Genomic DNA, 12,127 nt, shown 5'->3' with positions numbered 1-12,127 from the left:
AGGTTTGTTGAGGGATTACCTTCTTGTTGTTTCTAGGGCGTGGTTCCTGTCCTTGTATTGGTTTTTTTCTGTTATTATCCTTTGAAGGGCTGGATTAGTGGAGAGATAATGTGTGAATTTGGTTTTGTTGTGGAATACTTTGGTTTCTCCATCTATGTTAATTGAGAGTTTGGCTGGGTATAGTAGCCTGGGCTGGAATTTGTGTTCTTTTAGTGTCTGTATAACATCCGACCAGGATCTTCTGGCTTTCATAGTCTCTGGTGAAAAATCTGGTGTAATTCTGATAGGCTTGCCTTTATATGTTACTTGGCCTTTTTCTCTTACTGCTTTTAGTATTCTATCTTTATTTAGAGCATTTGTTGTTCTGATTATTATGTGTCGGGAGGTATTTCTTTTCTGGTCCAGTCTATTTGGAGTTCTGTAGGCTTCTTGTATGTTCATGGGCATCTCTTTCTTTAGATTTGGGAAGTTTTCTTCTATAATTTTGTTGAAGATGTTTGCTGGTCCTTTGAGTTGAAAATCTTCATTCTCATCCACTCCTATTATCCATAGGTTTGGTCTTCTCATTGTGTCCTGTATTTCTTGGATGTTTTGAGTTAGGATCGTTTTGCATTTTACATTTTCCTTGATTGTTGTGTTGATGTTCTCTATCGAATCTTCTGCACCTGAGATTCTCTCTTCCATCTCTTGTATTCTGTTGCTGATGCTCGTATCTATGGTTCCAGATTTCTTTCCTAGGGTTTCTATCTCCAGTGTTGCCTCATTTTGGGTTTTCTTTATTGTGTCTACTTCCCTTTTTAGGTCTAGTATGGTTTTGTTCATTTCCATCATCTGTTTGGATGTGTTTTCCTGTTTTTCTGTAAGGACTTCTACCTGTTTGATTATGTTATCCTGTTTTTCTTTAAGGATTTGTAACTCTTTAGCAGTGTTCTCCTGCAATTCTTTAAGGGATTTTTGTGCTTCCTCTTTAGTGTCTTCTGCCTGTTTAGCATTGTTCTCCTGTATTTCTTTAAGTGTGTTATTAAAGTCCTTCTTGAACTCCTCTACCATCATCAGGAGATATGCTTTTAGATCCGTGTCTAGCTTTTCCGGTGTGTTGGGGTGCCCTGGACTGGGCGAAGTGGGGGTGCTGGGTTTTGATGATGGTGAGTGGTCTTGGTTTCTGTTAGTAAGATTATTACGTTTACCTTTCGCCATCTGGTAATCTCTGGGGTTAGTTGTTATTGTTGTCACTGTTTAAAGATTGGAGCAGAAGCTGTGTTCCACTCACCAGCAGTCTCAAAATCCTGGGGCGGGGGTCGTGGGTAGCTGGCGGGTGTCAGGCAACCCTGCGCTCCAGCTACCCTGGTGCTGATCCGGCCGGATGAGGCCTGTGGCCCTACTCAGGCCGGTTTCTGCTTCCCTAACTAATGCAGTCTCAGGTCCCGCACGCAATTGGATTGGAGCAGAAGTTGTTTTCCACTCTCCAGAAGTTTTAAGATCCTGAGGTGGGTGTTGTGGGTAGCTGGCGAGTGTCAGCCGACCCTGCGCCCCAGCTGCCCCGGTGCTTTTCTGACCGGAAGAGGCTTGTGGCCCTATGTAGGCCGGATTTCTCTCTCGCCAACCAGAGCAGTCTCAGGTCCCGCGTGATTGGACTGGAGCAGAAGCTGTGTTCCACTCACCAGCAGTCCCAAAATCCTGCCGCGGGGGTCGTGGGTAGCTGGCGGGTGTCAGTCAACCCTGTGCTCCAGCTACCCTGGCGCTGATCCGGCCGGATGAGGCCTGTGGCCCTACTCAGGCCGGTTTCTGCTTCCCTAACTAATGCAGTCTCAGGTCCCGCGCGCAATTGGATTGGAGCAGAAGCTGTGCTCCACTCACCAGAAGTCTTAAGATCCTGTGGCGGGTGTTGTGGGTAGCTGGCGAGTGTCAGCCGACCCTGTGCCCCAGCTGCCCCGGTGCTTTTTCCCCCCACTTACTTTTTATACCTGTAAAGTGGAAGCAAAATGTCATTGCTCTATAGGCTGTTATAAATATAGGAAAATTGATAGATGAAATTTTAAAAGTGCCTACCTCTGGCTGGAGAGATGGGTCAGCAGTTAGAAATACTGACTACTTTTCCAGCTGTCCTGAGTTCAATTCCCAGCAACCAGATGGTGGTTCACAACCACCTATAATGGGATCTGATTTCCTCTTCTGGTGTGTTTGAAGACAGTTGCAGCATATTTATATGCATAAAATAAATAAATAGATCTTTAAAAAAAGTGTCTACCTCAGTAATAAACTCTAGTTGGTAGCCATTAGAACACTGGTGTTGTTTCTATGATAATCCTTTTTCTCTGTTAGAGTCGTAGCTGTCCATTTTACAATTTATGCTAGTGTGGAAAGTATTTAAAGATCAAAGAGAAGAGCACAAGACACTACAGATGTCCTTATCATAGTGGTTACTTATTATTTTTTACCTTTTAATGGATGAGACATCAAAACGCTCTTCTCTTTATAAATGGCAAATGTCTCTCTTGTTCTTAAAGTAAGTCCCCTGAGGATGAGGGTGCCTCTCATTGGTAGGATGTTTCCCAGGTGTTCTCAAGGCACTTCAGAGCATCTTAGGAACAAAGCACAGGTAAGTTTCTTTAAGTTAGGGTGGTTGTTGTTTTCAGAGAGGGACACTCAGATAAAGCTCACGTGGAACTTCCAGTGTGCTCTCTAGCTTCTGTTTTTACTTACAGGTGGTATTTGTTCTTGTGATGAGATGCTCTGATTATCTGCTGAGTGTATTGAAATGTCAAGGGGAATAAGCAGTGCAAAAATAAAATAGGCCTTGTGCTTGGGGGTGGGTTCCTTCCATCCCCCAAATTAGGGCACCAGAAAGTGCAGTTCTAAGGGAATCACAACAAGAAAAGAGGATTTTCCTTTTCTGGAGCTTGGTGCTTTGTAAGTGGTCTTCAGCAGAGTAACCTGCTGAGGTCAGGGAATGGCTTTTGTGGAAGCATTAAGAAAGCCCAAGACTTCTGTGGAGAAGCTCTGGCTCTGGCCCCAGGCTAAGGTTATCAGCTTGATCTTCCTGCAGACAGGGCTTTCTCTTTAAGAAGTCAACCCCTCTGGGTGTTGCAGCAATCTCTTTGAACTCAGTGCCACTTTCACAAAGAAGCCCACCCCCTGTGGCTTCCACAGGGCTGTAATTAGCTTCACTTGGCACTTGTATTCACAGGCTCTGCTTCTCCCATCAAGGATCCCAACAATATCCAATTAAGAGAGCCTTTTTGGACCTGAGATGGGAGCATTCAGCTGGAGATCAAGACAAAGCCATTTGAGCAGAAGGAAATCTGGCAGAAGCTTTTTATTGGTTGGCTGCTATTTTATTGCCCTGTGACTAGAGCCAAAATAATCCCCTTGGATTTAGAGGTGTTCGATATTTGGTGCACATTAGATGATAATTCCAAAGGGCCATATATTTCATTGAGAGGTGAATGGGGGAGATGGCTAATGAAAAAAAAATCACAGTTTATGGGAATGTGCACTAGGTATTGAAGGGTGGTAAGCCAATGATGATTACACATGTAATCAAATGGATAGAATTCAAGCATGTAGGGCCTGCATTTGCTATCTGGGAGCAGGTTGTGGCACACTGTGTAGGACAAGTTCCCGGGCATGGTGACGTCTTTGTCAGCATTGTCTTTCTCACAAGCAACTCCATAGACACATGGAAAACTGAACTTGCCTCCCATATCTGAGTTCTAAAACCTAGATTTGATTATTAATGTCTTCATTATTATTGTTATGATACTTGATAGTGCCGAATATTAAAGACAGGGTCTCCTGCAGACTTGCCAAGTTGGTGTCCTACCACTAAGCTGCACTGTGCCCCTATCGTTTCATTTATCTTTTATTGTTTGGTATCAGGGACTAAACTTCTGTAAGTTATTTGGAACACAAAATGATAATCAAGGCTTTTCCTTGACAGGCTGTCAATCATCCCAGTCCATCTTGGTGGGGACCCTTATAGCCATAATGAAATGAGAGACAGATGAGAGAGAGAATCTGACTCAGAACCATTTGGCACAGTACTAGTTCTCAAAGTCTATTCTGTAACACTCCTATTTCCTAAATCTTTAAATTTCAAATTACATCCATCTTTCTTTCTTTCTTTCTTTCTTTCTTTCTTTCTTTCTTTCTTTCTTTCTTTCTTTGTTCCTTCCTTCCTTCCTTCTTTCCTTTCTTCCCTTCCTTCCTTCCTTCCTTCCTTCCTTCCTTCCTTCCTTTCTTCCTTTTGTGTCTCTGTCTGTGTCTGTGTCTGTGTCTCTGTCTCTGTCTGTCTGTGTCTGTGTACATGCACTCACTCACATGGACCACTATGCAAATGTGGAAATCATAGGACAGTTTGGAAGAGTTGGTTTTTCCATCCTATCATGTGGGTCTTTGGAATTGAACACTGGTCCTCAAGCTTGGCAGCAAACACCCATATCCACTGCGTCATATTGCCAGCCTTCCTGTAATTTTTATAGACAGAAAAGAGAGAATCTGGTGGCCATTTAGATTCATGAAGCACTGGGTGCAATTCTTCATTCTCAGCAATTACAGCGTGTGTGTCGTGTCCATAGTAAAGAAGCTGAGAAGGCCCATGTCATGAAGATCCTTTCCTTTTATTTAACTCCAGTGTTAAAAACTTTCCAGTGTTTTGGCTAAGAATGGCTTACTTCCTTCAGAGCCTTAGATAATCCAGTATTTGTTAACATCCCACTGCTGACACTTTGGGAAAGACTGCAGGGTAGGTTCCTTGCATTTGCAAATGCTAAGCAAACACCCAAATATTAATCTGCACCACTACACAGCTAACTCTTACAACAGGGATCGAACTAGTAACCTAAGATTGATTTTTCCCTTTGGCATATAAATTACTTCAGTCAGCTTCTTTGGGAAAAATGCCTTTTTTTTTTTAATTTTTTCAAACAGTTGTTTTGGTTTTTGCTGTTTTAAAATCATTTTTAATTTACCTCCAATTTTTCTTAATAATGCTCAGAAAATGTGGTTTATATAATTTTCCTTTTTGTTGAATTTTCATAACCTCATATATGACTAATTACTATTCTAATTTCACGGATGTTTGAGAATAATTAAATAGAACATATTAAGACAACTATATGAATGGCAACATTGAGCGGCTATTCTGTATTGCTGCTCTTCCCACAAGTGTTTACCCATGTCTGTGCTGCCATTCCACCATTTCCCTCTCCCGGTGTCATTTTTCTCTTTTTGCTGTTGTGTGTTATATATTTCAAAGCCATGTTATTTGATTCTTAAGATTTATGAGTTTTATATGTTCGTTGCGAATAGTGCCCTTTATCAAAATAAGATTTTAAAATCCCATTTAATGCACTTGATCTGGAATATGACTTTACCATATATTACTGTTGCCTTGCCTGCTTTAATTTATGTTTACGTTTCCTTTTAGATTCAATATTTCTCCCTTAAAATGTTAGAGTACAAGCAAACAAAATAAAGAGATAATTTAGGAGTGTTTCTCATACACACTGGGCTGCTTTCAAAAGTACCTCTCATATACAACATGCATTAGAATGTTAAAAACCAAAATCTGAATGTTTCTGTCATTTAATAAGACTGATTGACCTGTTTACGTTTACAACATATTTGGTTATAGCTGTCATTTGAGTAGATGTTCTTTTCTGCGCTTCGCTCCAGTCTTTGCTTTGTTTTCTTGCACAGCACGGATGGATCATACTTTCTTTGAGTTGTTTCCCCCACTCCTGAGTATTTGCATACTACTGCTGTTTCATTTTAGTTCTTAAATCCAGCACAGTTGAAATTAACATTGCTTAATTAACAATAACAAGCAGCATTGAGTGTTTCTACCTGATGCATAAAAACTGGCATATTTGCATGTGTGTCTGTATAGGTGTATGTGCACATGGGTGAAGTTACTCAAGGAGTGGGGAGTGTCAGACCTGTGAACATTTGACATGGAAGCTAGGATGGAACTTGGGTCCTCTGCAAGAGCAGCATACCCTCTTAACCACGAAGCCATCTCACCAGACCTCTTTTTTATTTTTCATTGAATTTTAGGAAACTAAATTTTTATGCTGTGCTCTAGGGATTGAGTCCAGGGCATTGCACATGATAGGCAAGTGCTCTACCACTGTGCTGCTACCAACTTAGTCAAAATAATAGGAGATTAAAAAACATTAAAACCCACCTCATATAGCCTCTGTACCCAGCCAGATCCTGTACGCCCATCTCCAAGGTCTAGCCCAATAACTGGAATCCTCACACCACATCAAGGAAATTTCTCTTTCAATAGACAGAGATCATTATAGAAAATGTAAATAAAGAAAATATCTAATAAAAAAGAAAAGAAAAGGAAAGAAAAAGGAAAGAAAAGAAAACCACAACCAACCAAAGCACAGAGCCATGGAGCCAAGTCCTAAATGATACATCTACCTACAACTCCCATACCTAAGGCTCAAAGGTCATTGAGGGAAGAAGTCAAGGAGTTTCCTGTGAGATTGTGTCTCCTAATAATCTCAGCAACTATACCTTTAAGTCTCACCAACATGACCTGAACCAGAACAAGAACAACAGGCATGCTAATGCAGCCAGGGAAAGCCCAGAAGGCCCCAACCACACACAAAGAACTATAGACAATCAAGGAACACTGAAAGCTAGAGAAACAGTCTTTCCCAGGGGAAAGAACACCAATTAGCTATGAGCTATCAAATGATCAGCCCTGAAAACATACAGACCAAAGAGATTATATTTAGGACTATATATTCAGGCACATAATAACAGTTAATGGAAAGAAAGTTCACAGATTTGAATAAAAAAACAAGGAAGGGTACATGGGGAAGGGTTGGAGGGAGGAAAGGTTGGTAGAATCTCAAACTGCAATAATAGAAAGCCAACATTCACATGGAAACTGAACAACACTCTTCTCAATGATACCTTGGTCAAGGAAGGAATAAAGAAAGAAATCAAGGACTTTTTAGAGTTCAATGAAAATGAAGCCACAACATACCCAAACTTATGGGACGCAATGAAAGCATTTCTAAGAGGAAAACTCATAGCTCTGAGTGCCTCCAAAAAGAAACTAGAAAGAGCACACATTAGCAGCTTGACAACACACCTAAAAGCACTAGAACAAAAGGAAGCAAATTCACCCAAGAGGAGTAGACTGCAGGAAATAATCAAACTCAGGGGTGAAATCAATCAAGTGGAAACAAGAAGAACTATTCAAAGAATCAACCAATCAAGGAGCTGGTTCTTTGAGAAAATCAACAAGATAGATAAACCCTTAGCCAGACTCACTAGAGGGCACAGGGAAAGTATTCTAATTAACAAAATCAGAAATGAAAAAGGAGACATAACAACAGATCCTGAAGACATCCAAAACACCATCAGATCCTTCTACCAAAGGCTATACTCAACAAAACTGGAGAACCTGGATGAAATGGAGAAGTTCCTAGACAGATACCAGGTACCAAAGTTGAACCAAGATCAGGTTAATGATCTAAACAACCCTATATCCCCCAAAGAAATAGAAGCAGTCATTAATAGTCTCCCAACCAAAAAAAGCCCAGGACCAGATGGGTTTAGTGCAGAGTTCTATCAGACCTTCAAAGAAGATCTAATCCCAGTTCTTCACAAACTATTCCACAAAATAGAAACAGAAGGTACTCTACCCAACTCATTCTATGAAGCCACAATTACTCTGATACCTAAACCACAAAAAGACCCAACAAAGATAGAAAACTTCAGACCAATATCCCTTATGAATATTGATGCAAAAATCCTCAATAAAGTTCTTGCTATCCGAATCCAAGAACACATCAAAACAATCATCCATCCTGACCAAGTAGGTTTCATCCCAGGGATGCAGGGATGGTTCAATATACGGAAATCCATCAACGTAATCCAGTATATAAACAAACTCAAAGACAAAAACCACATGGTCATCTCGTTAGATGCAGAAAAAGCATTTGACAAGATCCAACACCCATTCATGATAAAAGTCTTGGAAAGATCAGGAATTCAAGGCCCATACCTAAACATGATAAAAGCAATCTACAGCAAACCAGTAGCCAACATCAAAGTAAATGGTCAGAAGCTTGAAGCAATCCCTCTAAAATCAGGGACTAGACAAGGCTGTCCACTTTCTCCATACCTATTCAACATTGTACTTGAAGTCCTAGCCAGAGCAATTCGACAACAAAAGGAGATCAAAGGGATACAAATTGGAAAAGATGAAGTCAAAATATCACTCTTTGCAGATGATATGATAGTATATATAAGTGACCCTAAAAATTCCACCAGAGAACTCCTAAGCCTGATAAACAGCTTCGGTGAAGTAGCTGGATATAAAATTAACTCAAACAAATCAATGGCCTTTCTCTACACAAAGAATAAACAGGCTGAGAAAGAAATTAGGGAAACAACACCCTTCTCAATAGTCACAAATAATATAAGAAATACTTTTAAACTCTATTTTGAGACAAAGTCTTGTTGAGTTGCCCAGACAGCCTTGATATCTCTCTGTAGAGCAGGCAGGCCTTGAAATTGTCAGTTACTGGGATTCTAGGCCTGTGATACTTGGCAATAGATATATTTCTCATAGTTTTTACTCATGAAGTTTAGCAATCAATGCATGATGTAGGGAATATTATTTTAATACACACTTCAAAGATGAAAAATTGAGCTATAAGGAGACTACGTTCCTCTAAAACTGAAGGCAGACTGCAAACACAGTGAGACCCAAGCACTCACTCTCCCTTAGCCTTCCTGCTCTTAAGCTTAGTGATATATAGTTTTTAATAGTCAGGAATCAAATATTGCTATGTATATGCATGCAAAACAGTGGTAATATTTTGTCTAATTTATTCCTCTTTCATGTATCCATTTTGCTTTCATCCTTTCTAAAAGTCATTATGTATTATTTAGAAACTAGTTTTTCAACAGTTGTTTTGGTTTAAAATTTACTTAACTTCTCATGACCATAAACTTGACATATGCAGGGCTATTGGATTAAAATCCTCTCTACTATCAAGCACTAAGCAGGCTTCTAGTTCTTTTGAGAGAAGTATAAGTCAAGAAGTTTGTGTGTGCGTGTGTGTGTGTGTGCATATGTGTGTGTGTCCATGTATGATAGGGCTATTTATACATACATATTTACATGGAACTATATACATTTTAAAAATAGACTTAATTTCAGACCCAAGTTCCATTCTGTTTAAGAAATGGCAGTGGTATCAAGTTTAGAATAATAATAAAACCATGAGACATGAGACCAGGTTTTACCAAGAGTAAAGTCCATCTATTAAAAAGAACAGAGATAAGGCAACTGGGCAGAATGTATGGAGAGGATTTGGCTGAGATCTTTGGACCCAGATCAGCTTCCTTTGATCTCTCACTATTTATGGTGGTGTAACATGGTCCTAGAAATGATGCTGAGTGCATGTGTACTGTGTCAGCCTGGGGGAGCCATGAGCCCTGGTACTTGAACTTTTTCACCTGTGTCCTATGTATGTGTGATCATGGTGAAAAACATGTGACAAAATCTTGAGAATTTCTCCTCTCCAAGAAGGAAGGACAAAATTGGGATACTTATTGAAATCTTGAAGTCCAGTTTAAAGGCTGGTGACTTAATGTGGAGGTGGGGGTAGGATTAAGTAAGGATTACGGCATGGTTGTTTCAGATTCATAGACAATGGTTTTGAGGAAAGAGATTCAAATAGTTTTGTGTGGACGCTTGCTTGCTACACTGTTTTATTTTCTTGGACAAGACCCTTGTCAAGTTCATATCCATGTGGACAGTTAGCTCCAGGTGCTGGGTGTCTTGTTTATCAATTTCAAGGAATATGTGACTCCAGGTCAAATTTTCTTGTTCTTCATCCTTATCTTCTTTTCATCTTCTTCTGTCTCCTTTCCCTTTTCTTTTCCTTCTCCAATACCCTTTCAGTTTCTCTTTCTCTCTTCACTTTTCTTCTCTTTTCTTTCCTCTTCCTTGCCATTCTTCAACTTCAGCTATCTTCCTGTCTGTCTCTTGATTTTTGAGCTTACAAATGTGAGCCACTAGTTTCAATTCCTAGTAAAATTTCTGTATCCTCTTGAGGGTAAAAGAAAATCTATACAATTATTGGGTTCCCTTTGTTCCACAACACATTTTATTTTTCTGCAGGTCTCAAATATTTTAGTACTTAACTATTCATAGCCATGCTGTTTCCTTATGCTGTACTTAATACCTTACTTGTTTATTTGTTGGTTTTCTGTTGTATTCATTTTCCATTTCTGCCATAGCAAATTATCAAAAACATAGTGGTTTAAATGAGATAAAAAATAAAACCCTCAAATTATAAGTTTGACATGGATCTCTTTGGACAAATGCCCAAATATTAGAATGTGCTCCTTCTGAAGCCTGAGGGGGTCATTTTCTTGGCCTTTTTAGCTTATAGAAGCTTCTTGTACTCTTATGTTGATTGTGCCACCCTTTATCCTCCATGCTAGGTTAGCAGGTTGAGTTCTCGTTGGTTCTCAGCAACTAGGAAAATGTCTTTGCTTTTAACCACTTATAATTACACGGACTCCAACTGGATAAGGCAGCATAGACTCCTTGTCTCCTGAATATTATCATCTTCACATCTCTGTGCCTATTTAAGTACACACACTTAAGTACACACAAATTTATAGATGAGTACATGCATGCTTAGGGCACATAATTCTGCCAATGTATAAACATTTTCTCTACCATAATATATTCACAAATATATTAAATATTCTCATGATTAGTTTGTGTGTGTGTGTGTGTGTATGTGTGTGTGTGTCTGTGTTTCATTTACCTAGCAGGCTTAGTCATCAAGAGAAAAGGTCAGTTGTTTCTCCTTTGCTCTGTGGATAACTTCCTGATTATAGGGAAAACTTGATATCTTAAACTGGATAATACTTATCCACCAGTACTCCTGTACTGCAGTTGGGCTGGCTATGCCCTCTCTGGTTCTTGAAGTCACTGTAACCAGATAGGGTTCACAGGGCATCTCCAGCATGTTTACAAATCCTTCCCTTGTTATGGTTAGTGCAGATATCCCCAGAGGCCTTAAAGGTTGTTAACTAGGTGTCCTTGTTTCAGTGGCTCTTTCATGTTTTGGGTAATGCTGTGTTTTCAACTAGTATTTACATCTGGAAGTATAGTAGGAACATTCTGTTAACTTAGGATTCCATGGGTAAACTGTCTTTTGTTTTCCTTCTAGATGCTCATAACTTTCCATTAATGCCTCGACCTGCTTTGCCCTGTGCTCCTGGGCTCATAGTCTCTAGTGCTCTGGATATAGTCTGTCATCATGGTAACCACACTATAGTGATAGGAAGAATATTTTATGTCGTTGCCTTCTTATAGTTCAACATACAAACAAATGTCTTATGTAGATGTGCGCGAAAGCAATACTGTCTGTTCAGTTCCACTAAACCTCACCTAAGCACAGCCTCTCATCACGCAAAGCTCTACATACATCAGACAGGTTGAGTTGATAAAAGCACTTCTACTAATTATGAAATTCAGTGAATGAAAGGTATTTCCTGTTTGAGCTATTAGATATATATTAATTATATGTATGTGTATTTTGATTCTGTTCTAGACTCATCTTGAAATTCTGGAAAGAAGCATCGACCACAGGGAAATCTACTTCCGCCATGATGTTCTCTGCCAAACGTTGGGAGGGAATCCATGTCCACTGGTGACAATCACTGCCTTTCCTGAGTCTAACAGCACCGAGCATCTGGAGCAGTTCCGTGAGTAAAATGATGAGGCTTTTCTTGAAAATCTGGCTGAGAGGCTCCTCTGCAGTTTGGGGAATGTACCTTCACTTTCAGAACAGACGGTCTATAATTGAGTGGGGACTTGTCTGTCTTGATAGAAATATATCACCACGTCTTCTTGATATGACATGAAGAGTAAATGTTAATATCATCCTGTTGTTAAAGAATGGGGAAAATGAATTGCTAACTGCCAGGAAGAGGAAATGACCTGTTAGAATACAGAGCAGACCATCAGTGGTGATGACTTCCTTCCTTGTTGAAAACAGACCCAGGTCTCTGAATCACATTTTCCAGCTCTAATCCAGGTTCTCCCCTCTCCATGCTCACTGTTCTA

The 12,127-nt window shown here is 39.8% G+C and overlaps 1 protein-coding gene across 1 annotated transcript in view; it reads left to right on the top strand.

The window, feature by feature from the left end:
• Positions 1–12,127, top strand: part of Agbl1 (AGBL carboxypeptidase 1) — an 818,045-nt gene that overhangs the window by 119,061 nt on the left and 686,857 nt on the right. The window contains exon 15 of the mRNA XM_021168273.2: positions 11,613–11,766. Within this exon, the coding sequence (XP_021023932.2) occupies positions 11,613–11,766 (154 nt within the window). The remainder of the gene's footprint in view (positions 1–11,612; positions 11,767–12,127) is intronic.

Source organism: Mus caroli, unplaced genomic scaffold, assembly GCF_978045245.1.
Source record: "Mus caroli unplaced genomic scaffold, Mus_caroli_1 scaffold_8, whole genome shotgun sequence".
NCBI classification, from domain to species: Eukaryota; Metazoa; Chordata; class Mammalia; order Rodentia; family Muridae; genus Mus; species Mus caroli.
This window is presented reverse-complemented; position numbering and strand designations above follow the sequence as displayed.